This window comes from Podarcis erhardii (genome assembly GCF_964252035.2).
Source record: "Podarcis erhardii genome assembly, chromosome: 6".
NCBI lineage: Eukaryota > Metazoa > Chordata > Lepidosauria > Squamata > Lacertidae > Podarcis > Podarcis erhardii.
The window spans coordinates 22,280,299-22,306,866 of record NC_138510.1 but is presented as its reverse complement, the minus strand read 5'-3'; the positions used below and the strand labels follow the sequence as shown (position 1 = coordinate 22,306,866).

General features: G+C 46.2%; 1 protein-coding gene and 1 gene segment (V, D, J or C); both read right to left on the bottom strand.

Moving 5' to 3' along the window:
* Positions 1-4,758: 4,758 nt before the first annotated feature.
* On the bottom strand, positions 4,759-17,135 carry LOC309344317 (immunoglobulin heavy constant mu-like). The segment is given in 8 exons: positions 16,858-17,135; positions 15,068-15,412; positions 13,418-13,747; positions 11,435-11,554; positions 10,142-10,507; positions 8,240-8,548; positions 7,217-7,531; positions 4,759-5,554 (listed from the first exon to the last, which is right to left on the bottom strand).
* Positions 17,136-22,707: 5,572 nt separating this feature from the next.
* TP53RK (TP53 regulating kinase) lies at positions 22,708-25,124 on the bottom strand. Its single transcript, XM_081868108.1, has 2 exons — positions 24,835-25,124; positions 22,708-23,269 (listed from the first exon to the last, which is right to left on the bottom strand). Exons 1-2 carry the CDS (start codon positions 25,085-25,087, stop codon positions 22,788-22,790), a joined length of 735 nt encoding a protein of 244 aa, XP_081724234.1. The 5' UTR covers positions 25,088-25,124; the 3' UTR covers positions 22,708-22,787.
* Positions 25,125-26,568: the final 1,444 nt, after the last annotated feature.

The window sequence follows — 26,568 nt, the reverse complement described above, 5'->3', positions numbered from 1 at the left end:
GGTATGAATGTAAGAAAAGCAAATAAATACATAAAAATAATTATCAGGAAGCAGAGTTCAGAAACATGTATTTCTGATATCTTGGGAAGCTCTTACTAGTTGAATTAGAAAATGCCAATAGTCTGGCTTGACATAAGGTGCTGCTTTATCCTGAGCTGCCTCTCCCATTTCTCACATGTTACCAGAGACAGGGAGGGCATCATGCCTGAGTCCAGAATCAGGCAGAAGGAGGCAATTGCAGCACCAACCTCCCACCAGGCATTGCCCCTGAAGCTGTGGGCATTCTCCTCTGTTGGAGATCAGTCAGGAACCCCTAAACCAGCATGATGCCCTCAGCTAAAGTTGAAGTTGCTGTTCCTTTGTCAGTGTGGAATCAAGAGGCAAGTGGAAGGATCCTGGTCGTGGGCGATTTGACCATTAGGAATTGAGGCAGCTGAATGTGTGATGGGCAGGCAAGGAATAGAGTGAATTGCCTGCCCCATGCAAGGTTGTCGATGTCTCCTAAATAGCCCAGCGTATAGTGCTAAAGAGGATTCAGGGCCACTGGCACCAATGACATGGGGAGAATGTAGCTGTGAGGTCGTGGAAATGAAACTTGGGTTGCTAGGTAGAGTATGTTTTAGACGAGGGTTCAAAGTTTTGAAGGGATATTTTAGGAACATAAGGAGCTGCCTTAAATGCAGTCAGACTATCCATCTTCTTCTTCTTTGGCAATCACTAGTAGCTGAATAAGAGTGTCTTCCATAAACACAGTTTTAACAATGAGTCCGTAAGTGACTGTGGAGGCCAGTTCTGGATCCACACATCCTTCCACAGTGGGGACGTAGGTTTCCGGGTGGGAGCTGATCATGGTGAGGGTTTGCCAAGCGTGCCTTCCTCTTAGCGCATTTCTTCCTTTCGCCCTGAGTTCAAGTGTCTTCAAAACTCATGACACCTTTGGTAAATGCTGTTCTCCAATTGGAACACTCACAGGCCAGTGTTTCCCAGTTGTCAGTGTTTATACTACATTTCTTTAGATTTGCCTTGACAGAGTCTTTGAACCTCTTTGGTTAACCACCAGCATTACGCTTTCCATTTTTAAGTTTGGAATAGAGTAGCAGCTTTGGAAGATGATAATCAGGCATCTGCACAACATGACCTGTCCAACAAAGTTGATGTTGAAGAATCATTACTTTGACACTGGTCATATTTGCTTCTTCCAGTACACTAGCATTAGTTCTCCTGTCTTCCCAAGTGATGTGTAAAAAATTTCGGAGACACCATTGATGGAATCTTTCAAGGAGTTGGAGATGGCCTTTATAAGTGGCCCACATATCCCAAGCATACAGTAAGGTTGGTAGTACAATAGTTTTGTAAACAAGCATTTTGGTTTACCTGTGAATGTCCCGGTCCTCAAACACTCTGCACTTCAATCGGAAGAAAGCTGCACTTGCAGAGCTCAGGCGATTTCAGCATCAATGTCTACCCTTGTGGAAAGATAACTGCCCAGGTAGGACTATCCAACTAGCTCTGTATTGCCCACACTGTGTGACGGTGTCTGCCTAAGATTTCAGATGAGATTCTCCCCATCCTATTTGTAGATGCTGGGACCTCCTATTTGCAAGACAGATGCTCTACCACTGAGCAAATATCCTTCTCCTTAAAAAGCTGGTCGCAAACTCCAAAATGCAATTAGAGTGCCAAAGAAGTTGCGGCTTTCAGCAACCTCCTGGTATCAGCAAGTCTCACAAAGTGGGTTCCTGCAACTTCCAGGCAGCACTGCTTCCCCTCTCACTGAATAGGGAGAAAACTGTCGACATGAAGGGAGATGAGACGATTCCTTTTAAGAGTCTAAGCAAGAGAATCCCTCACTGCAGGGACGTTGGGCAAAGGGCAGAAGGCAGCATTTCCATCCCATTCTTCATAATCAACTTGAAAAAAGAGATCAAAGCGCTGAAAGATGAGAGACAAGAGGATAATTATCAGCCGAGTCTCCCCTTCTGCCTTTGCTTATGTGTTTGTGAGGGGGGAAATGAGAAAAACAAAATAACCTGATCTCACCTTTCAATCTCACAGTGTCCTCAACACATCATAGAACATCTTTCCAGACACTGATGAAATAAACCCTACATCATGCCTGGAAGACAGGGGAGCTGTATTAGACAGAAAACAAGCTATCTCCTTCATAGATAATTGCCAATAAAGAGAATTGGAGATACTGGACAGGCAGAATAGCTAATAGATTCAAGTATAAAGCAATCAGAAGTAAAAGCAATTCTGGGTGGGGGGAGGACCCAAAATTGGAGAGCATCTTCCTAAGCATAATTGCTTATTATACTGGATGTGCACTGGGTGAGGCTGTGATCTAGCAGGTGTGCCCAGTGAATTACTGAGATTTTGACGGAACCTGGGAGACAAGGGGCTAATTTGGTCAGCCCAGGTGCAAGACCATATCCTGTGAACTGTATTCACCAGACTCTAAGAAGGATGTTGGCAAATCAGAAATGACTCAAAGGGTGGCTACAAGGGTGGACAGAAATCAGGAATGTTGTATGTTTGGCTCTTATTCAGCCCATAACAAGGAAAAAAATCAACATATGTATCTTTCTCTGCACAGAACAACTGAACCTATTAAAAATCTGCCTGTCATGCAGCTCTCAAAGGTGCTCTTATTGTTCATCCAAAAAGAAAAGCTTTATGAATCAGAAATACTTTTATAAATAAGAGTCTTCAGCTGTGCTCAGGTAGCATTTTGCTATCCAGGCCAGTCTTTGCCATTCTTTCGAAATGGTTCAGATCTTCAGAAGTTGGTTGGTCATTCTCGTCTCCTGGCCATGAAAAGCTTTGCCTGCTCATTTTTTTCAGATAAAGCTGCTGTTAAAGGCACAGAAGGAGGCTCAGACATTTGGTGGAGGGGAGATGCAAAGCAACCCCAACTCCAGTCCTTGTTTTCTCTTCCAGCTGGTTGGCATCCATCTGTCTTGGGAGACAATGGAGGAGTACACCTTTGAGGGTGGAGTCAAACTGTTGGAAGATTACAGCATCTGCTGTGGCTGTAAAGACTGATAAGAGAGAGACATGTTTTGTTGCAGCTGGGGCAGATGAAGGCTAGCTGACTAAAACAGCCACTTGTACTAACATAAAAGAAGTCAATTCAATTTTTAAAAAAAGGAAATGTGAATTATTTTTCCGGGGGGGGGGGATGGAGGCACATCAGAGGTATTTAAATTATGATACTAATATTGATAGGGATTTTCACATCATAAAACTAGTATCTAACTCTTTCTCTTCCTCTTTTAGGGCATGTAAATAATCCCTTTCACAACAAACATATTTCTGCATGGAAATTTCCATTTGGAATGCCAGTTTTAAAAACAAAAGAAAAACCCTTCACCACTATGTTTTTATTAATATTATTATGACAAGATCAGCTCAGTTGAAACAGCAGTTCCTGCTTCCAAAATACACACACTTCAAACCAGCAACCTCAACACGCATGCCTCACTCCCTACTGCTTTCGCCATTCCAATCTTGCTCATAAATATATTCCTTCCTGCAACAGCTTTATTGTCATTCCTCACAAGGCTGATTTGTAATCAGCTGATTGACAACTGAAGTCACTGGAATCTTTAATAGGCCCATTATAAAAGCCGACCTATCTCTCAGCACGGCTGGGACCTTCAATGCCGAATGGACAAATATCCTTTTAGACGTAGGGCTCTATATCTTCAATAACTGCATCAAGGTGAGAATTTTAGCATTTGCACCTTGACATATTACTCACGGCTGCAAGTGTTTAAGAAATGTCACCTGCTAAAACCCCATTCTTTATGGAACCACAAATGGAAAAGGAAAGTAACAGTATTGAAGGAACTTAACAATTAGATGAGTTGTCTTATCTCAGTCAGGAGATCTTTGCCATGACTTACTACTGAACAACACATTCCTAACCATGTCTAAAGGTAAAGGTAAAGGGACCCCTGACCATTAGGTCCAGTTATGGCTGACTCTGGGGTTGTGGCGCTCATCTCACTTGATTGGCCGAGGGAGCTGACGTACAGCTTCTGGGTCATGTGGCCGGCATGACTAAGCCGCTTCTGGCGAACCAGAGCAGCACACGGAAACGCCGTTTACCTTCCCGCCAGAGCGGTACCTATTTATCTACTTGCACTTTGACGTGCTTTCGAACTGCTAGGTTGGCAGGAGCAGGGACCGAGCAACGGGAGCTCACCCCGTCATGGGGATTCGAACCGCTGACCTTCTGATCGGCAAGTCCTAGGCTCTGTGGTTTAACCCACAGCGCCACCCCCATCCCTAACCATGTCTGCTTAGAAGTAAATCCTATCAATTCAAGGGGGCTTACTCCCAGGCCAATGTGGTTAGGGTTGCAAGTCTTGGGTCCTTTTAAGAGAGGATAACTAGGCACTGAACTTGGGATCATCAGCAGGCAAAGATTAAGGACATAAGAAAAGCTCTGCTGGATCAGGCCCATGTCCCATCTGGTCCAGCCTCCTGTTCTCACTGTGGACATCCAATGTCTACAAGAAGCCCACAAGTAGAAGCTGCTTCCCAGCAAATGGCATTCAGAATTATATTGCTTCCTGGGGCTGTGAGAATGGGCAGCAAGGCATGTCATTTTAGGGGCTGAAACTTAATTTTTGCAAATTTCTTCAGTGAGGCATCTTAAAAAAACATTTTGGGGCATGTGGAATTCAAATCTGCCATTGTTTTTCTGATTGGACAACATCTAGCTTCGTAAGTCTATGTTTGATGAAGAATTTTGATTTTGCCTTCTGAAAATGTCAGGTAATATACTAAATTGTCTCTCCCATATTGGTCTCTACAGCTACAATAGGCACTGTATAACTTCAACGGTTTCACCCCCAATGGAACACTCTTCCAGACAAATGCCAACAACGAAAATGTATAATATAACTGGAAGTACTTGGCAATCATCTTTAATAATTTTTATGCAATTTTACACAAAAAATGACCTACATTCAAAACTAAATGATATTAATTTAACCAAAATATCTTTTTAATTCCCAAGTCGTGTTACAACTTTTTAGCAACCCTCGTTTTTGGAAAAACTCAACACACCCTAATGGACAGGCACTACCACTGAGCTAACAGGACACTCTCCTATGTTCTCTGGGGAATATTTTTTGATAATTTCTAAATGACTGTTTGCTAGTTATCTTGGTCATGAACTATCTTGTGGGATTGGGTTTTTTCCTCTTGCAAAGAGAAATGTGGCACATAACTAAAAAAATTAAAGGCAATGGTGATCTAAACTAGAAAGCTTAGTCACTCCTGAATTCTTGGAGAAGGAGAGTCACCAGAGTGTGAGATTTCACATGTAATAAACTAAACCACAAATATCTGGAATTATCTGTCCAAACAGTTGATGGTGAAAAGCGACATCTAGTGCTTGCAGACGGCATATTATTTCCTTTTTCTGCTTTTATCCTTCTGTTCATGCCTTGAAATCCAGTCCACTCATAGTTTCTTTGCTAATCTCCCTTTGGTTTGCTTCAATGCAGTTTTCGCTTCTTTTTCATGAAAACGGTTCAACCTTCATCCAATAAAGAAAACAAATGGAATTACTATTCTAACATACAATTAAGGCTGCCAGATTCTGAACCAACTAGTGTAGATTGTTTATCAGCAGATTGATTAGCCCACCCAATAGTAATGAATGATTTTCTCCATGCTTGAAAAACATCACTTTCTGGCTTTGCTCTTTTTTCTCTCCATATCATGCTTTCTGTTAATAGCACAAGAGCAAGCCACTTGGCAATTCTGTATCCAATAAATTAGCATCAAGGGCTCTTGAGCCACCATCTCTCAAAACATTGTTTCCCTCCTAAACCTTGCGTCTGTTGACCCAAATTATATTCAAAGGACATTGCCAATATTCACATCACAACATTGAACAAAATGTGGGAGATTTGCAGTCAAATCTAACAATGCTAGTTAGTATGTGAAAGGGTTAAGAAACAGAACCATGTAATAAAACTTTTACTGGATTTTCCAACATTAGGCTACAAATAGAGCTGCCCTGACCAAAAAAACCCAGCCCAAACCCTGCCCCTCCCTGCACACAGAAAACTAATATTTCAGGGAGCAGCTTCCACTTTAACCTTCTTCCCAACTTTGTTGTTTTTCTGCATGCAGAGTTACTTTGATGATGGTTACAACATGCTTGCAGCGTGGGAAATACTTAACATTTGGTTTTCCTGATAACAGAAATTGGCACTAAACCGATCTTTCACTACTCACTGGCACTTAGTTTGCTTTGTCAACCAAGATCTAAAATAAAACTGCATCATTTCCCTATTAGGACTGAACCTGTGAGTACGTATGGAAAACTAGCGGGCATTTTCCTTCACCCATAAACTTTTAAAAGGGAAACATATGGGAGTCTTCTCCTCAAATGTTTCTTTGCCAAGGATGTAAAAAGTATTGATTGCCTGCATGGGGCTGCTAGATACAGTGATACCTCGGGTTACATACACTTCAGGTTACATACACTTCAGTTACAGACTCCGCTAACCCAGAAATAGTGCTTCAGGTTAAGAACTTTGCTTCAGGATGAGAACAGAAATCGTGCTCCAGCGACTCGGCAGCAGCAGGAGGCCCCATTAGCTAAAGTGGTGCTTCAGGTTAAGAACAGTTTCAGGTTAAGAACGGACCTCCAGAATGAATTAAGTACTTAACCCGAGGTACCACTGTATTGCAGTAGTTAGCATTAGCAATGCAAAAATAGAGGGTGGGTGAAAACAATTGCATAATACTTCTCCTGCTAGCAACTACAAGTCCACCACAGGAACAAATCTAGTAAGCATCTAAGTGGGGGTTTTGTGGTGGGGTCTCATCCCTCAAAAACTGCACCTGGCTACTTGCAGGGAGCAGCCAAAGGCTACATTGTAATAGCTTCGCAATAATATTAATAATTAGAAGCGAACATCTTCAAAGCCCTCTGTAAGCAAAATTTAATCCCTCTGCCACCCTATGGGGTATTTTTACAGATGACGACCTCAGGCCAAGAGCCAAAGCAAGCTGCCTTTCATCTTGCGGGGAAAGGATGTTGGAATGCAGGCCGGGTCTCATTTCAGCTCCTACCTCGCGACTTTCTATTCACATCACTGCCCCAAAGCTCTCTTCCAGACTCCCTCTGTGCATTATTCCGGCTTCCTTGATGTTTGTTCAAGGATCTTATCAACTCAGGACTCACCAGGCATCTGCAAAGTGTACGCTCTTTCCACACATCCGCTCAGCGCGTCGTGTTCCACCTTGCACGTAAACACAGTATTCCCCGCCCCCTGTGCAGGTGTCACTCTCAGAAGGCTCCACATGGAGTGCAAGCCATTGGCGCCAACTACGGAGACTGAGTGGCAGATTCCCACATGCAGTGGCTTCCCATCTTGGAACCAATTCACCCTGATCACGCTAGGGGAGAAGTTATTGATTCGGCAGCTTAGCCTCAGCTCCTCTCCTGCAACAGGAACCGGAGGGTCTGGAGTGATCCAGAGGACTTCTGGGGGCGTTCCTGCAGGGACATGAAATAACAAAGTGAGTTGTTCCCCTTAAGATATAGTGGCAAGCGATGCACCCTGTTTTGCCAAGGCCATTTGGGAGAAAGATGTAATGCATCTTGGTTGAAATTGCTGGTTGGTTGGTTTTAATTAAATGTAATTTTCTAGTCCTCGTTGCTGTAGAAAAAAATGTTGAAAGCGTATGTCCCTAGAATATATGTGTTATGGCTATCAGGTGGTTGCTCGAGAGCAATCAGGCAAGATGCCTCACTGGTGTGTTCTAAAGCTTTATTATTGGTGCTAAAAACCTTTACAATGCAGAGAGCCTTTAGTCTTGCTCATTCACTAGCAGAATCTGAGAGTGGGCAGTCATTAAATCTTCCCCAGCAGAGTAGTCTCTTGACCCCCCCCCCTCTCTGCGCAAAAGCCTACTGCTCAGGGAAGGCTTGGGTAAAGGGGGACCTCCCTCCTCCCCACTTTGCTCAGGCAAGGTGTCCTGGCACCGCCTTGCCTCCTCCGAGCCCTGCATCTCCTCCCCACTAGAGGCGTGGCTTCCTTCCTCCGCTGAGGAAGTGCTGCTTCCCACCATCTTTGGGGGCTCTCTGTAATCCATCCGCCTTTGCCCCCCTTGCGCCTGAGCCGATGGCAGTTCCCTGACAATATGCATTCAAGGCAATAATAAATGAGAAATCAAATCTGCTCCAACCACAGAGGCATTGTACCTTGCAAATTTATTTCATAGGAGAGTTCTTCGACATTTCCAAAGCTGCTGTGCCTGATCCGACAGGTATAAATTGCTCCTTCATCATCTCTGGTCAGGATAAACTCAGTCTGGCTCCATATACTATAGAAATCACTTTCACAAGGGAAAGGCCCAAACTGTGTCACTTCTTCAACAGGCTGTCCATTTCGAAACCAATCCAGAGTGATGTCCTTTGGGTAAAATTTCTCCACAACACAGATCAGAATAAGCTTATCCCCCTGTATGGGAACCTGGGGCGAGCTGAAGATGTAATGACTTGCTGGTCGAGCTGCCAAATAGAGATCAAAAGTCTGTGTGTTCAAGAAGGACACTGACAAACTGGAACGTGTCCAGAGGAGGGCAACCAAAATGGTCAAAGGCCTGGAAACGATGCCTTATGAGGAACGGCTAAGGGAGCTGGGCATGTTTAGCCTGGAGAAGAGGAGGTTAAGGGGTGATATGATAGCCGTGTTCAAATATATAAAAGGATGTCACATAGAGGAGGGAGAAAGGTTCTTTTCTGCTGCTCCAGAGAAGCGGACACGGAGCAATGGTTCCAAACTACAAGAAAGAAGATTTCACCTAAACATTAGGAAGAACTTCCTGACAGTAAGAGCTGTTTGACAGTGGAATTTGCTGCCAAGGAGTGTGGTGGAGTCTCCTTCTTTGGAGGTCTTTAAGCAGAGGCTTGACAACCATATGTCAGGAGTGTTCTGATGGTGTTTCCTGCTTGGCAGGGGGTTGGACTCGATGGCCCTTGTGGTCTCTTCCAACTCTATGATTCTATGATTCTATTCTATGATTCTATGTGTGTGTTTGTGTGGAAGGGAAAGATATTCCATACACAGCTTTGAGACATTACACTAGCTCTACAGGAAAAGTGACAGAACAAAAGAACCTGTATTATAGGTATCTATTTGGCTACTGTGGGCTTCTCTTGTTTTTGTGGTAAATGATGTACCTTGTCTCTATTATTCCAAGTCACCCACAGGTAACACAATCGGAGGCTGTGAAAATTTTACCACTTGCTCCACCTCCAGCTCAATCCCACTGCTAGCATTTGAAGCCAAGTGGCGCTGTGGGTTAAACCACAGAGCCTAGGACTTGCCAATCAGAAGGTCGGCAGTTCAAATCCCTGCGACGGGGTGAGCTCCTGTTGCTCGGTCCCTGCTCCTGCCAACCTAGCAGTTCAAAAGCACATCAAAGTGCAAGTAGATAAATAGGTACCGCTCCGGCGGGAAGGTATACGGCGTTTCCGTGCACTGCTCTGGTTCGCCAGAAGTGGCTTAGTCATGCTGGCCACATGACCCAGAAGCTGTACGCCAGCTCCCTCAGCCAATAAAGTGAGATGAGCGCTGCAACCCCAAAGTCAGCCACAACTGGACCTAATGGTCAGGGGTCCCTTTACCCTTACCTTTACATTTACACATGATGTTACCTGAAATCTGTAGGTATACAGTGCCTTTCTGAGAAACACTTCTGTTTGATGTACTCGCCCTCAAACTAGCCTCCACCCAGCTTGGAAATGGAAGTTGTGGTTGTGTCTGGGCAGATGACAGCTTCAGAGAACTGAAGTTTGGTGGGGGGCGAGAAACAAATCAGGTAATGGGCATTGGATTAAGACATCCCTGCTCCCTCTCTGGTCTGAAAGGATGTGTCTTGAAACCCAGCAGGAGGGAATGACCTTGCTGAATTTCAAGTCACTAATCAATAGGGAATTCAAAGCACGAGGTCAGTTGATTGACAGGCAGACGTCCCCACCCACCTGTCAATTTTTGGAGATAAGGATGTGGCCAGCCTGGCAGGAGAGGCTTGCCACCCCTGCACTATTGGAATACATAACCTGTCTGCTGCTTCCTTTGATAACCGCTATTAATCTTACCAGTAACATGAATAATTGTGGTCCTCCGTATTGGATTTTTGAGTGTGCTGTGCTGGATGTTGCATTCAAATTCCGCCCTATCGTCCTTTATCGTCGGCATGTAGCTCAGGCAGGAGGAGATGCTGTAAAATCTGCCATTGGCTTCCAACGGCTGCTTGGCCATACCGGTAACATCTTCTCCAGCTTCACAAAGGGCTGCATCTTCCTTTGAATGGTCTGCTGCCGACACCATCCTGTGTGGGTTTCTCCGGTACCATTTCACCTGGATTCTTTTGGGTCTAAATCCATTTATATTGCACATCAGCCTGATCTTTTCATTAATTGGGATCAGGTCAGGCTGGATGATTGAGGAGACCTGGGGCTCTGCTATATATAAAAAAAGCCAAGGCAGTTAGGGTACAATGCACTTAGCGAAAGGTCCCTTGAACATAGTGTGGCCATCTTCCCAAAAAACCAGAGATAGGAAACTGTTGTCCCTCCAGATGTTGCAGGACTACAACTCCCATCATTCCCAGCCATTGGCCATGCTAGCTAGAGCCCATGAATACCTAGAAAGCCACACGTTCCCCATCTCTGCAGGAAACATAAAACACATTTCAATGTTAATTGAGAAATTGCTCTGCAGAGCATCTTGGAGGCCAAGGTTATCAATTACTACTACCTACAATGGCCTTTTTGTACCTCCACTGGTAGAATCAGTGAATTGTAGAGTTGGAAGAGGCCATGGGGGTCTCATCTAGTCCAACCCTCTGCAATGCAGGAATCTTTCACCCAACATGGGGCTCGAACCCATGACCCTGGAATTAAGAGTCTCCTGCTCTACCAACTGAACTATCCAGATCTAGAGACAGTGTGCCTTTGAATAACAGCTGATGGGAATCCCAGGTGGGAAGAGAGCTATTGCTTTCAGAGTTCCTATAGGGGCTAGCTTGGCCACTGTGCAAACAGGATGCTGGACTAGCTGGGCCTTGGTCCAATCCAGCAGAGCTCTTCTTGTTATCTTAGCACAAAGTGGAGAGAACAGAGTGGCCCATGAACAGCCAAGCTATGCCCCCTAGACATATCATTAGTAACATAGTAGTAACTAGAATATTTTTATTGGGCAGTAAATAAATACAGCAGATAAATAAGTAAAAACATGTGTTGGGAACAGAAAGTTTCCATTTTTGGAAGAGGCAAGGAATAGTGACAAATACATGTACAATCTTTCATGGGTCATTTCATGCAGATCGTGAACTGGGCTAAAATGAATGACTTCCACCCTGAAATGTTTTAGGATTCTTTAAAATTTACCTTTTGCAAGCCGCGTTTGATAAAAGATGGTTAAAAATATGCTGCATAAGCCTGTCAGTATGATGCAAGAGGTGGCAACCCCGACAATAAATCCTGTGTCCCGATGATAGGATTTTGGTACTAGAATACAAATGAATTTATTAAAACCAATAGCAGTTGTTCTGTTTTTGACATATGCTTTGTCACTTCTTTGGCTTGGGCCTCCAAGACTGCTTGCTGGGAGTCCCCTCCTTGAAGATGGTTTATTTTTTACTTGGCTTGTCCTGTTGTTATCACTGACAACAGAACAGTGGATCTAAAGAAGTGTAATGGACTGTGGTCCTGCAGGATTTGCTTTTGGTACATGAATAAAAGGGGACGCAGGTGGCGCTGTGGGTTAAACCACAGAGCCTAGGACTTGCTGATCAGAAGGTCGGCGGTTCAAATCCCCACAACGGGGTGAGCTCCCATGGCTCGGTCCCTGCTCCTGCCAACCTAGCAGTTTGAAAGCATGTCAAAGTGCAAGTAGATAAATAGGTACCGCTCCAGCGGGAAGGTAAACAGCATTTCTGTGTGCTGCTCTGGTTCGCCAGAAGCGGCTCAGTCATGCTGGCCACATGACCCAGAAGCTGTACGCCGGCTCCCTCGGCCCATAAAGCGAGATGAGCGCCGCAACCCCAGAGTCTGTCATGACTGGACCTAATGGTCAGGGGTCCCTTTACCTTTACATGAATAAAAAGCCATTGTCTGGATTCAGACCTAGAGCTTGAGGTCTCCTTGGACGAGGAGCAAAGGAAGCTGGACCTTCCAGCAGATCCACACTGCCAATGAGCCTGCGGATCTGGACATCTCTGTCCCAGGACGGAAGGTCCCCATACCTGCTTCCTGGGTGGTGCAGGTGCCTCCAGACCCCACCCCTCCAATTATTGCAGGACCATAGAAGTAGAGGAGATGGTGAGCAGGGCAGGAACTTCAGAGCCACCAGGAAAGTGTGTGGCTAGTTGCCTGTGAGATTCCTTGGAGACCAGACTTCAACCCCCAACTCAGCTATGAAGTTTAGTAGTGGGCCAGTCCCCCCCCCTCTCTCTCAGCCTAACATACCTCACAGGGTTGTTGTGAGGATAAGGAGAACTATGTATACCACCTTGAGCTCCTTGGAGGAAAGGTGGAATCAGTGGCGTAGCGTGGGGGGTGCCAGGGGTGCCGGCCGCACCGGGCGCAACATGGGCGGGGGGCGCACTCGCACTAGCAGCTCTCTGCCCCTACTAAAATCCACGGGTTAGGAAGCCCGCGCTCGCTCGGCTTGGCGAGGAGGTCTCGGAAGGGGGAGAGCGAAGCCTTTTGCCGCGGGCAAAAAAAGGAGAGGAAGCCGGGCAGGCGGGCGGGCTGGCCGGCTGGCTGGCGGGGGTCTGGCTGCGCCTGCTGCTGCCGTTGCTGCTGCTGCCGGGCTTTGACAGCTTGGCGAAGCAGAGGGAGAGGAGCTTTATGCGGCTCTCTCTCCACTGGCCGCCTGGGTAGTGAGCCGAGCCGAGCAGGGAGTCTGGCGAGGGGGCGGGAAGAGACTTTTCCCTTTTTTCCACCTCGCCTGGTCAAAAAGGAGAGCGGAGTCTCCTCAGGGCGCCCTCAGGCAGGGCAGGGCAAGGCAAGCAGAGCGAGGAGGAGAGAGAGGGGAAGGGGGGGGGAAGCAGCCAGGAAACGCCGCGGTGTGGAGGGGGAATCAATTAAGGAGAGAAAGCGAAAAGCCTTGGAGAAAGGGAAAAAAGGAAAGAAAAGAGGCAGCTCCGGGAGAGCGCGGGGGAAAGAGAAGCCTCGCTGCTGCTGCTGCTTGGGAGAGTAAATTACTGTACTTGCCTTGCCCTGGGTTAGGGGGCGCAAATTACTTGCCTTGCCCCGGTTAGGGGGCGCAAATTACTTGCCTTGCCCCGGGTGCTGATAACCCACGCTACGCCGCTGGGTGGAATATACATTTTACAAATGATAATAAACAGATTTGCGGACACTTACTTGTGACCAACAAAGTTGTGTTTCTACGTAGCGGCTTTCCCAGGGACTCGTGTTGGACTTCACAGATATATAAGGAACCATTATCAGCCTCAGACACCATTTGAGTGACACGACTCAGCACAGCAAACAACCCGTCACGGCCTCGGGAAGATGGGGCCCCTGTGCATATATCTGAGGACAGAGGTGTTTCGCGTAGGCTGCCTTGTTTCTTGACCATCCAAGAGATGTTAATTGCTTGGGGGTAGAAGTCATGAATGTTGCAAGAAAAGGTCTTCTCTCCTTCTGCAGCAGCTAGGAGACTTTGGGGTGACAGCAGCACAGCAGGCTGAGCTGGAGTGGGAAAGAAGATTATTATCAGAGAGGAATATCGCTCATATCCACAACTGAGGAATGCCTTCCGCATATCTGCTGAAATGGAATCTACTCCATGGAAGCTTTTGCTCTAATAAAATGTGTTGCGCGCTATACATTTAAAGCAGTCTCCTACCACTTTAAACAGGGATGCGGGTGGTGCTGTGGGTTAAACCACAGAGCCTAGGACTTGCTGATCAGAAGGTCAGCGGTTCGAATCCCCGCGATGGGGTGAGCTCCCGTTGCTCGGTCCCTGCTCCTGCCAGCCTAGCAGTTCGAAAGCACGTCAAAGTGCAAGTAGATAAAAAATTACTGCTCCGGTGGGAAGGTAAATGGCATTTCCGTGCACTACTCTGGTTTGCCAGAAGCGGCTTAGTTATGCTGGCCACATGACCTGGAAGCTGTACGCTGGCTCCCTCGGCTAATAAAGCGAGATGAGCGCCACAACCCCAGAGTCGGTCATGACTGGACCTAATGCTCAGGGGTCCCTTTTACCTTTACCTTTTTAAACAGTCATGGCTTCCTCTCCCAAAGCATCTTTGGAAGTATAGTTTGTTCAAGGTGCTGGGATTTGCTAGGAGACCCCTATTCCCCTTACAGAGCCACAATTTACAGAGTGGTTTAACAGTCAATCCCTCTTACAGAAAACTAAGGAGGCACTAAGGAGGTGCAGCAGGACCCAGGGCAACTCACACTGTATGGCCTCTACTGTTGCTTTCCTCCCCCCCCCACCCAAGCTCTCCTCCTCCTTCTCTTTGTGTTCATGGCAACAACGATGGCAGTCACTCCTCCCCTCTTTACTTTTTGTGGCTGTTGCTTTCCCCCACCTCCCATTCCCTGATTTACTTGTGGGGCTGGGTGAGGTTTGCCACAGCTTTAGAAGCACTTGTTCCTTCTATTAGCAATGTTTGGGGGGGTGAGTGTCAATCCTTTCGCAATCAAAATAGCATTCTTTGCGCACATGGGTGAAGGTTTTCAGAAGCACAGTAGATATGTGGGGTTGGGGATTAGAAACTTAAGAAGGGAAGGAAGGCAGAACCCAACCCCCCCTCCCCCCCGAGACAGACCCATGAAGACTTAGCCTGCTCAGTGGCACAGAATAATGTTGCGGGGGACAGTAAACCAGGAGAGGGAATAATGTGGACTGTCTGAGAAGAATGTATGGCTAGCTAAGTGAAACATGTGGCACAACAGCACTGCAATATTTTGTGGCAGGTGCCCACTCTACTGGACCACTTTATTGATCTCAAAGATTCTTCATTTTGTGTTTGTTGGATAACTTCAAAAAGCAATTGGTACCTCTGACTTTAAGCTGGATCTTTCCACTTCCATACTGTGGAGTTACCAACACAGTACACATGTAAATCCCTTCATCCCTTAATGTCACATCGGACAAGGTGAGTGATGCAATGCCATGGGGTAGTAACTCAACATTCACCAAGGGCCCATGCCGGTAACTTGCTGTGTGGTTCCCATCAAACAAAAACACTGCCCTCTCTTCTCCAGATACAGTCTTCACCGCCCATTTCAGAGCCACGTCTTCTTTTCTGATGCTCTCCTGAACTGTAAAGTTACAATGCAGCACAACTGGGTTGTGTACCAGGCCTACTACAGGAGAAGGACTAGTCTTCACCTCCAAAGCAGCTGGAAACAAAACAGAAGGGGTGTATGTGAAGATATATGCACACACACACACACACACACAAACACATACACACACACACACGGGTGTAGCCAGGGGGCAGCTGCCCCCTTAACTAACTGACCCACTGAATCACAGGTAACTCGGTTCTGACACACGCACACACACCGAACATAAAGCCTGTCCTCTCTTTGGCACCAAAAATGTTGCAAAGATTACAAAATAATAGAAAATTAATCAATGAACAATAGACTCTGTGTGTGTGTCTCTTTTTATCTTTCTACACACGCATACATATCCACAGTCTATATAGTTCTTTTATTGAGAGTATGTCCCCTTTGAGCAAATATAATTTTAAATTTGATAATATAGACGTTTTTAAAGACCAATGGCAAGGTTTCAACAGTATCTTTTTTTATCAGTGCATGTTATACAAGGTCAGCAATATGCCAAAAATGTGTGTCACTTTTTTAACCATTGGCAAAACATAAACTTTGTGTCAATTTCTCAGTTGACTTGATTTCTCAAGGCTTCCTGTGGTTTTTTTAAAAAATTTAATTATTTGTTAAATTTGTATATTGCCTTTCATCAGAAGAGAGCAGGGCAGTTTACAACATAAAATGACAAAATAAGAACACAAAATACATACTCAGAAAACAAACAAGAGCAAACCCTCCCCACATATTTTTTTGGTACTATTTTACTATGTTTAACCCTTAGGTTTTCCAAAATCTTGCCACTGAGATTCCTGCAGCTATCAATAGATGGCCTACCAAGTTTTTATGTAAAATGTCCCAATCTTCCCCTGTAAAGAAATTTGATAGAGCCAGCTTGGGGGGATTTATCCCTCCTCTCAGCTGCTGATTACTGCTGAGATTTCTTTTAAAATCTTTTCTAAATGCCCTTTGTAAAAATATGGGGTATCAAAGTAAAATACTTTGGGGGGGGGGAGAGCAGGCTAATTTCTCATCCACAAAATGATTGAAACCCAACATTTCATTGGGGGGAAAGGGGGGCGGGGAGCCTAGTGTCTGTACATTTCGTCTCATATCTTAGGTTCTGCAAATGCTAGGAACTTAACTCTTTTTTAAAAAGAAAAGGAAGAGGTGGAAGAGGAGGAAGAAAGCTGGGAATCTGTGGGTTATGGTTAATGTGAGGGCAATTGTCCCTACCCACCATGCTTCATCCCCTGCCCCATTCCTCTGCTGCTGCTTCCGGACTTTTACAAGACATCTGAAGTCAGCCCTGTTTAGGGAAGCTTTTAATGTTTAATAGAGTATTTTAATATTCTCTTGGAAGCCACCCAGAGTGGCTAGGGAAACCCAGCCAGATGGGCGGGGTATAAATAATAAATAAATTATTATTATTATTATTATTATTATTATTATTATTATTATTCCAGTATACAAGCAGTGGCTCCACCAAGTAAACGAGGAAGGGTCCCTACCTGCAACCATGAGGTAGGATAAGAAGAACGGCAGTTCCATTGCAAAGGTTAAGGAAGCAAAACAGATGGACTTTGCGCCACACCTTCAGAGGTTAAAAGTACCCAAAGGAACGTTGCCAAGAGGTGCCTAAGACGCTAAGCCTCGCCCAGGAGAGGCTTTGCAAACAGCAGCTAATTGTTACAGCGCTTTTCCGCATTTCATTAGCCTATGGACGTTTCATTTCCCTGTGAACTCAGCTTTTGCAATCCCCTGAACACCCCCACGTGCATACTGTATTTGGTAACATTTCATGCATCTCAGTAGATGGTAGTTAAGGAACACTTCTCACTCCCTGAGAGGGAGGTCACCTGCTCTTGGTGGGGTTAAAGGTAAAGGGACCATTGGTGGGGTTAAAGGTAAACTGGACCATTAGGTCCAGTTGTGACTGACTCTGGAGATACAGCGCTCATCTCGCTTTACTGGTTGAGGGAGCCAGCGTACAGTTTCCGGGTCATGTGGCCAGCATGACTAAGCCACTTCTGGTGAAGCAGAGCAGCACACGGAAATGCTGTTTACCTTCCCACCAGAGCGGTACCTATTTATCTACTTGCATTGATGTGCTTTCGAACTGCTAGGTTGGCAGGAGCAGGGACCGAGCAACGGGAGCTCACCCCGTTGCGGGGATTCGAACCGCCAACCTTCTGATCGGCAAGCCCTAGGCTCTGTGGTTTAACCCACAGCGTCACCCGCGTCCCTTCCCCTAAAGGAGCAGGTTCGTAGTTTGGGGGTACTCTTGGATCCTTTGCTGTCGCTCAAGGCTCAGGTGACCTCAGTGGCCTGGAGTGCCTTCTATCAGCTTGGGCTGGTGGCTCAGCTATGCCCTATCTGGACAGGGATAGCCTAACTACTGTTGTCTATGCTCTGGAAACCTCAAGGTTAGATTACTGCAATGTGTTATACGCAGGGCTGCCTCTGAAGACAGTTTGGAAACTTCAGCTGGTGCAGAGTTCAGCAGCCAGGTTGCTCACCGGAGCAAAACGGTTCGAGCATATTACACTGATCCTGGTCTGACTGCACTGGCTGCCAATTAGTTTCCGAGCCCAATTCAAAGTGCTGGACTGCAATACCTCAAGGATCTTCTGAGGCCCTGCTTCGTGTGCCCCCTCCTCCAGAGGTTTGGAGGGTGGTAACATGAGAACGGGGCCTTCTCTGCAGTGGCTCCCCATCTGTGGAATGCTCTTCCCAGGGAAATTCGCCTGGCGCCTTCATTATACATTTTTAGGCACCAGGCAAAAAACAATCCATTTTAACCAGGTTGATCCCATTTACATCCTATGCCTTTTAAAAATGTGGGGGGTGGGGTGGGCTATTGGCTTGTTTTTATTTTTATTAGGTATTTTGTGGTTGTATATATTGATTTTATTCTGTGAACCGCCCTGAGACCCCTGGATATAGGGTGGTTTATTAAATAAAGAAATAAAGAAAAATGAAAAAGAAGACGTAATGTAACGTGTTGCGAGATTGCATTCACGTCGGGGCCAGAAAGGAGTTTGAGGTGCCATTCCGACGTTCATTTATTTCGGAGCAACCCCAGCTCGAATTCATCAGACATGCACATTTGATTACTTTGACTGGCTAGGCTGGAACGCGGAAGTTGAGGAAGGGAGCTTGCTCGCTGCCATCTGGGGGTCTATTCAGACGTGAGCGCTGCCGAAGACCAGGAAGCAGGGCGCCGATGGCGTGCTAAAACTATGCCCTGGCCGGTGGAACCCGGGACCCACAGGGGAAGCGGGCACTTGGCCGGGAGCCGTTTTTCTCTCGCAAGTAAGTGAATACGCCTCGGACACGAGCAGCCCGGGGCGCTAGGACGCTTGCACGGGGAAGAGCAGCGCACAGCCGCCTCGAACTCGCCGCCCTCGCGGCTGCTAGTTCTCAAGGCTTCGCGCGCTGCCGCTGTGCTATTTCGGAAGTCACTCCACGCCCCCTTCAGGGGAGCGTAAGGAATGCGTTGTCCTTTCTGCGCCCGAATGGAGTGATGCTACACGTGCTCTGGCCGCGCGTCTCTCCATTGCGCTCGGTTGTCTGTTCCTGCTTTGCCCGCGAGCGGGTCCATCGATCCCTCTGCGTCACACCGCTGGGTAAGACGTGCACAGGAATGCAAAGCCGAGCCTGCAGTCCTCTGCGCACTTGCCCCTGTGCATTAACTCGGTGGGGTTTACTCCCGAGTAGATATGCAGCCGCCACTCTCCAAACTGCACGGTGGGACCCAGGGGGTCGGTGCATCTTCTCTTTACAGTTGCTGCAGATAGAGGGAGGGGTGAAAGCAGCATATTGTTTAATTTCTGCCAGCCAAACCAAAAGGAAGCACATCAGAAAAACATGTTGCTTAAGTCCAGGGAATTTAATACAGAAACATGATTTGTTGTTTTTTTATGTTGTGAATCACCCAGAGATCTTTGGATGAAGGGTGCTATACAAATTTAATAAATAAAATAAAAACGTTGGCAAATTCTGAACCACCTTCTGTAATCTCTGCTTAGAGCTGTTTCCTGAGAGGGAACCATACAGCTCGCTCCTATGCATATTGACAAAGTCTCACTGCACTCAATAATTACTTCCAAGCAAATGCAGCCATCACAGTGTAATAATCACTGAGTTCAATGGTGCTTCTTTCCCAGATAAGAGGATAGAATGCAGTCTTCGTCACATTTACATTGATGGGAAGTAGCACATGTGAGATGCTTCCAGCCCCTGCCAGCACTTCTGCCAATGCCAACAGCAGACAGAAACATTTCTATCAGCTGCATCATGGTGCCTCCAATATACAGAGGCTGGGTTCTATAATGCATTTCTGAAATGTTTCAGTAGTTGGAACCCTAGCAGCTGGTCCAAAAAGACAAATGGTATGTTGATAACACTTACCTACCTCTATTTTGCTCATTTGGGGCATTTTATTTCTTCCCTTCCTGAACTGCATATATATATTGAAAGATGACCATAATCACAATTTCATACAATCTAGTTAGAATCATAGAATCATAGAGTTGGAAGAGACCACAAGGGCCATCGAGTCCAACCCCCTGCCAAGCAGGAAACACCATCAGAGCACTCCTGACATATGGTTGTCAAGCCTCTGCTTAAAGACCTCCAAAGAAGGAGACTCCACCACACTCCTTGGCAGCAAATTCCACTGTCAAACAGCTCTTACTGTCAGGAAGTTCTTCCTAATGTTTAGGTGGAATCTTTTTTCTTGTAGTTTGGAACCATTGCTCTGTGTCCGCTTCTCTGGAGCAGCAGAAAACAACCTTTCTCCCTCCTCGATGTGACATCCTTTTATATATTTGAACATGGCTATCATATCACCCCTTAACCTCCTCTTCTCCAGGCTAAACATGCCCAGCTCCCTTAGCTGTCAAGCGAAGGCTGAGCATACTTTGAATTGCAAGCTTTAACCCTTAACCTTCCACACAGCTACAGGCCACTCCTAAATACACATACTTGCATCTAGTGAACAAAGATTTACTCCCACATACGTATACATCAGTCTCAGATCTTTGACCAGATGCTCTTTGTCTTCATCACTCTACTGCTTTGATGTCAGGTGCAGCCTGTGGGTGGAATTAGCGAGGGAAGAAGCTTTTCTACAGTGGAACTGGGTTGTCCTGCTTGCTTCCCCCCCCCCCCCCGCCTGACTCATCCATCTTTGCTGCGAGTCCTGGAAGACCTGCTCCCTGCCTTGCAGACCATTTTCCACTGGCCTGGGAGGGTGGGGCCCTGTCTGACTCCAGCTACAAAAGCTGAGACTGAAGAGGCCAGAGACTAACTCAGGTGTCTCTTAGTGCAGACCCAGGTCAGTTGAGCCTGACTTTCCACAGCCACCGCCCACCCTGAACCATCATTGGCAGGATTTGCAGCAATAACAGCAGGTATGTTCTATGCCATAGGTAGGCAAACTAAGGCCTGGGGGGAGGATCCGGCCCAATCGCCTTCTAAATCTGGCCCGCGGACAGTCCAGGAATCGACGTGTTTTTACACGAGTAGAATGTGTCCTTTTATTTAAAATGCATCTCTGCGTTATTTGTGGGGCACAGGAATTCGTTCATTTCCCCCCCAAAATATAGTCCAGCCTCCCACAAGGTCTGAGGGACAGTGGACTGGCCCCCTGCTGAAGAAGTTTGCTGACTCCTGTTCTATGCTTATATTTTTTTTTCCTCTCTTGCTAATTATGCTGCTTTAAGATTCAGGTAGGTAGCTGTGTTGGTGCTACTGAACTATTTATTTATTTAGCTTTAAGTGTGCATTTTATATTTGACTTCCTTTAGTAATGTTTTATGGGACGCGGGTGGCGCTGTGGGTAAAAGCCTCAGCGCCTAGGGCTTGCCGATCAAAAGGTCGGCGGTTCGAATCCCCGCGGCGGGGTGCGCTCCCGCTGCTCGGTCCCAGCGCCTGCCAACCTAGCAGTTCGAAAGCACCCCTGGGTGCAAGTAGATAAATAGGGACCGCTTACTTGCAGGAAGGTAAACAGCGTTTCCGTGTGCTGCGCTGGCTCGCCCGATGCAGCTTTGTCACGCTGGCCACGTGACCCGGAAGTGTCTCCGGACAGCGCTGGCCCCCGGCCTCTTGAGATGGGCACACCAACCCCAGAGTCTGTCAAGACTGGCCCGCACGGGCAGGGGTACCTTTACCTTTTTTCAGTAATGTTTTATTTTGAATTTTTTAAAAAAATGTTAGCTTTGTTAACTTTGCTGCACTAAGTGTGCATTCTGTAGCTGACCTGTTTTGTAATCATTAATTTTGAAATCTTTAAAATATTTTAGTTTGCTGTTAATTATGTTGCTTTGAATGTAAACTTGACTTTCTTCTGTAATGTTGTTTGGGTTGCTTTATTTGATGTTATAATGTAGGTTTGTAAACCACTTTGAGATTATATATATATATAATCAGTATAGAAATGAAATGAATAATTCGCTGGGGCTGCACCTGCCATCAAAGCAGATTGTCTTCATCAAAGAGTATCCACCATCAGAGCAAAAGATAGACAATGTATGAGAGAAACCACCATTTCACATCCCCTCACTCTTTACTCTCAGTATACTTACTGTTCAATCCTAGCATTGTTGTCATATGGCACATTCCTCTACATGTTTACTGGTAAGCAATGCCCAGTGGACTCAATGAGGCTTACACTCGCATGTGTAGACAGGGTTGCAACACAACAGCCTATTCCTATACAGTGGTACCTCGGGTTAAGTACTTAATTCGTTCCGGAGGTCCGTTCTTAACCTGAAACTGTTCTTAACCTGAAGCACCACTTTAGCTAATGGAGCCTCCTGCTGCCACCGCACCGCCGGAGCACGATTTCTGTTCTCATCCTGAAGCAAAGTTCTTAACCTGAAGCACTATTTATGGGTTAGCGGAGTCTGTAACCTGAAGCATATGTAACCTGAAGCGTATGTAACCAGAGGTACCACTGTATAGTGAAGCTGACCTAAACTCATTGACTGCAGCAGGCTTAGAAGTGCCAAACTGAATCTGGCTGCTAAAGATACTTCCTTTAAAGGCAATTTACATTTGGCACAAGAGGTTGTGATGCAAACTGTGAGGTGAACAGGAGTCTGGCCATCTTGCACTGGCCAAAATGGGAGGACTATGTAACTGGACCTAAGAAACCCAACCTAAGAAATAATATCTGGCATTTATTTCATTTTCATATTCTTTTTCAATACTCTTTTTTTCAGTCACCGGTATGAAACTGTTTGCTTCAAGAAAATAAGCAAATGCAAGTGGAATTGTAGAGTGCTCTAGCAGCCTCAAAATACTGTCATCAAGTCCTAAAACCCCAACATAGTTGTTGTATAAATACAAAGCAATGAAAAAGGCTAAAATTTATTTCATAATATAACATAACTGAAGATATTTAAATACTCTTTGCAGTGCACACTGTGTTCTTTTATCCAACCATGGATCTCTTTCTTCCTCTGAGCCGCACTTCATCCAGTTTTTTAATAACTGGAGCCGATTTTTTAGATATAGCCGAGTACTTCTTCAAGAGTGCTTTGAACAGAGCTTCTGTGTTCGGGTGGGTGCTCAAAAAGGCTTTCTCCAAAACATACAAATCAACACCCTTGTCCTCAGGTAGGGCAGAAATAAAACTCAGTCCAAAATCTATTAACACCAGCTCCATCTTTTTTGCTGGTGGTGGTCGTAGCAGCATGTTAGAAGTTGTGAGATCCCCATGCACAAGATCTTCATCATGCATATGTGCCAGAATCTCACCAATCTTCTCTGCTAGCAGAATAAGGTTGCTGGAATCATTTCTATATTGCTGTTCAGACATAATATAGTCCCGGACTGTAGTTGAGCCCACAATATCTTCAAGATATATACAATTGGAAACATAGTCCACAAAGTATACAACAGGTGCAGAGATCCCTAAAAAAGAAGAGTACAACCATAAACAATTAGTCCTCAGCTTTGTACATCACCCAAAAATTATACATCATAATTAGACAGCTTCAAATACAGACAAGTCTTCAGAGCAAATAAAGCTTTTTTGCAGTGAATGCACATGCAAGTTCAAGCATCTGTAATCAGTCATTCACCTTGTCAGGTAAAGAAAACTAAAGGCTGCTTCTGGCCAACCAAACCAGTTCCTGTACATAATCTACCTTAAATTATACTGGTTCTGAAAAGTTAAGAAGTCAAGACAAAGACTACCCCTGCTTCAAGTCTCCAGAACACATGCAAGAACACCTCTGTGTTACGGAGGCTGCAGGCACATTTCTCATTTAGTAGCCCTCACAGCTCTATAGTAGCCTTCACTGTGTTGTGGCAGGACAGTATAAGCTGCAGCTACGCATCTTAACTTCTTTTCTGTCACAGAATCCAAAGGATCTAGGAAGAGGGTGGTGTGTAGCGAGGCAAAGGAGCTAAGAGTGTGCAGCACATGAGGGGCTTTAAACCAATGGAGCCACCACTCCATTAAGAACAACACAGTTCTCTCACCCTAGCTATGCATAGTTCTGTCATTTCAGATTCTGAACTTCAACAGACCTAGCAAAACTTTGAAGATAAAAACACAGCTTTTAGAAAATGGTAATTCCTTGTACATTCCTAGCCCAAGACCGCAGTACTCCCTGAAACATTGGTTTTCAACTAGTGGGTCAGGACCAACAGCAGCGGCACCACCACCATGAAAATATATGGCCAAAAAAAATGGGTCTGCAAATGTGTGTTGGGTTAAAGGTGGGTCCAGGGCCCAAAATGTGAATGAGTACTGCCCTAACACAGAGGCACTGTTCAAGACATGAGTAATATTTTTTAAAACAATTAATGTCCTAATAATGCATTACTCTTAAGCATCTTTAAAACCGTTTCTCCTTTTTTGTCATCCATTGGATGCTTCCTGTTTTTCATGTGTGCCAAACCAAGAGTTTGGGCTACCTGTGAGTGGTCAGAACAAGTGTATAGGATGCTTTTCACTGAACTACAAATCTCACACCCCCATACAAAAATAGGGAACAGAGAAGGGTGGCTTTATTTTTATTTTAACAAGCCCACGGGGGGGGAAAAAATCTGTTAATCTTGGGGGTGGGGTGTTCTTTCCCCTTCCCCAACATTACCAGGGCACTTTTTAAATCTACCAAGCAGACTTAAAATATATTTATTATCCTCCAACGAAAGTGAGCACCCTTACGAACTTTGGGAAGGGGCGAAAACAACAGCGGCGACCCTGTTTGCTGGGGCGCCTGCTTGTCCAAAACACCTATGGCTTAGCCCACCGCCTTCAATAACCAGTCCTCAGCTTCTTTGCCTATTGCAGGGGGGGGGGATTAGTTTCGGTGACTAACGACTGGAATCGAGCTGCGTGGCTGCTTTGCTTGCAATTCCCAACCGCACTCCTTGCAAAGAGGTGGGCCGGCCATGCAATTTAAAGGCGATGGAATCCCAGCCCGCGCCCCTGCCCCGCGCAGTCCAGTCTCGAGGCGCGAGCCCACCTGCCCGCCGGCAGCGAAGCAGCGAGCGGGCCTCCTGCGCCGTCCGCCTGCGGCTCAGGCGCTCCTCCAACAGCGGGTGCCGGTAACGCTTCGGGAAGCGGTGCTTCGCCACAGTTGGCCGGCCTAGGAAGAGGCCCCGGTAGACCCGGGCTTCGGCTCCCTGCTGGACCATCTCCAGCCCCGCCATGGGCGGAACAGCCGCTGCCTCGGGCTCGGCGCCGGCCGCGCTCCCCTCAGCCAGCGCAGCCGCCATCTTGGACGCCAACGGCCGCTCTCTCCGAGGAGGAATGCGCCTGCGCCTTTCCTCGAGAAATCTTACGTACGGCGCGGGATCGGCGAGTTGGGCCGGCGGAAACAGCCGAGTCCGGAATCTGCACTTGCCGAAAACAGCCGAGACCCGAATCTGCACTTGCCGGAAACAGCCGGGACCCGAATCTGAACCTGGCAGACTTCGCAGTCCATTTGCTTCCTAGTTGAGCCCAGCGGTGCTTTCAAGGAAAAGTATTGGGCTGCAGCCTTGATCTCAGTCAGTGGGGCATAGCAGTTAGTGCACTTTGCTAGGATGCGGCCGTCCTTTGCAAGGTTACTGGGGAGCACTCCGTGGGACTTCTGGACAAGCATACTTTGGATCAGCTTGTGCATAGGAAATTGCCTGGCAAACTAAGGCCCGGGGGCAGGATCTGGCCCAATCGCCTTCTAAATCCGGCCCGCGGACGGTCTGGGAACTAGCGTGTTTTTACATGAGTAGAATGTGTCCTTTTATTTACAATGCATCTCTGGGTTCGTGGGGCCTAGGAATTCGTTCATTCCCCCCCATATAGTCCAGCCCCCCACAAGGTCTGAGGGACAGTGCTGAAAAAGTTTGCTGACCCCTGCCTTACAGCGTGTCTGACCATCTATCTATAAAGGCATGCCATACTAAATAAAAATCTCCTTGTTTATCTATGTCTCTCATTGATCTAATTTAGAAGAGTGGGATGAGAAGTGGTTGTCTTCCACTCAAATTAGCGAAGCTAGGGGAATTTTTCGCTCTATAAGACACACGTTTTCCCTCCTAAAAAGTATGGAGCGAATGCAGGCTGCACGGCTATCCCAGAAGCCATAACAAGTGAGAGGGATCGCTGCGCAACACTCCCTCTTGCTGTTCTAGCTTCCGGCTTAGCCGTGCGAAGCCTCTCCAGGGCACGGGGAGCCTCCGGGCTTTTCCCTTTCCCCACCTCCCGCAAAAGCCTGGGATAGCCGCGCTCCCTTTAAAGAGCCGTGCGGAGCGTGTGTGCAGCTCTTTAAAAAAAAAAAAAATTATTAAAGTTTCCGAATTAATACAAAAATACACAAAAAATAACAAAAATACAAAAATACAAAATTAAAAAAACAATTAAAACGAATACAATTTCCATTACTTATTTCCATTAACTTGTTTCCCAGACCTCCTCTCACCTCCCCATTTTATATTCCAGTTCAAATTCTTAACTCAGCAAATCCTTATTGTAACTTATTGTAACTTATTATAACTTATTGCTCAACCTTTACATTACAACTGGTAACCACTTAATTTCTGTCCAACATCACTCTAGTATCCGTCAATTTTACAATGCCTCTACAGATAGTCTTTAAATTTCTTCCAGTCTTCTTCCGCCGACTCTTTTCCCTGGTCTCGGATTCTGCCGGTCATTTCTGCTAGTCCCGTATAGTCTATCACCTTCACCTGCCATTCTTCCAGAGTGGGTAGATGTT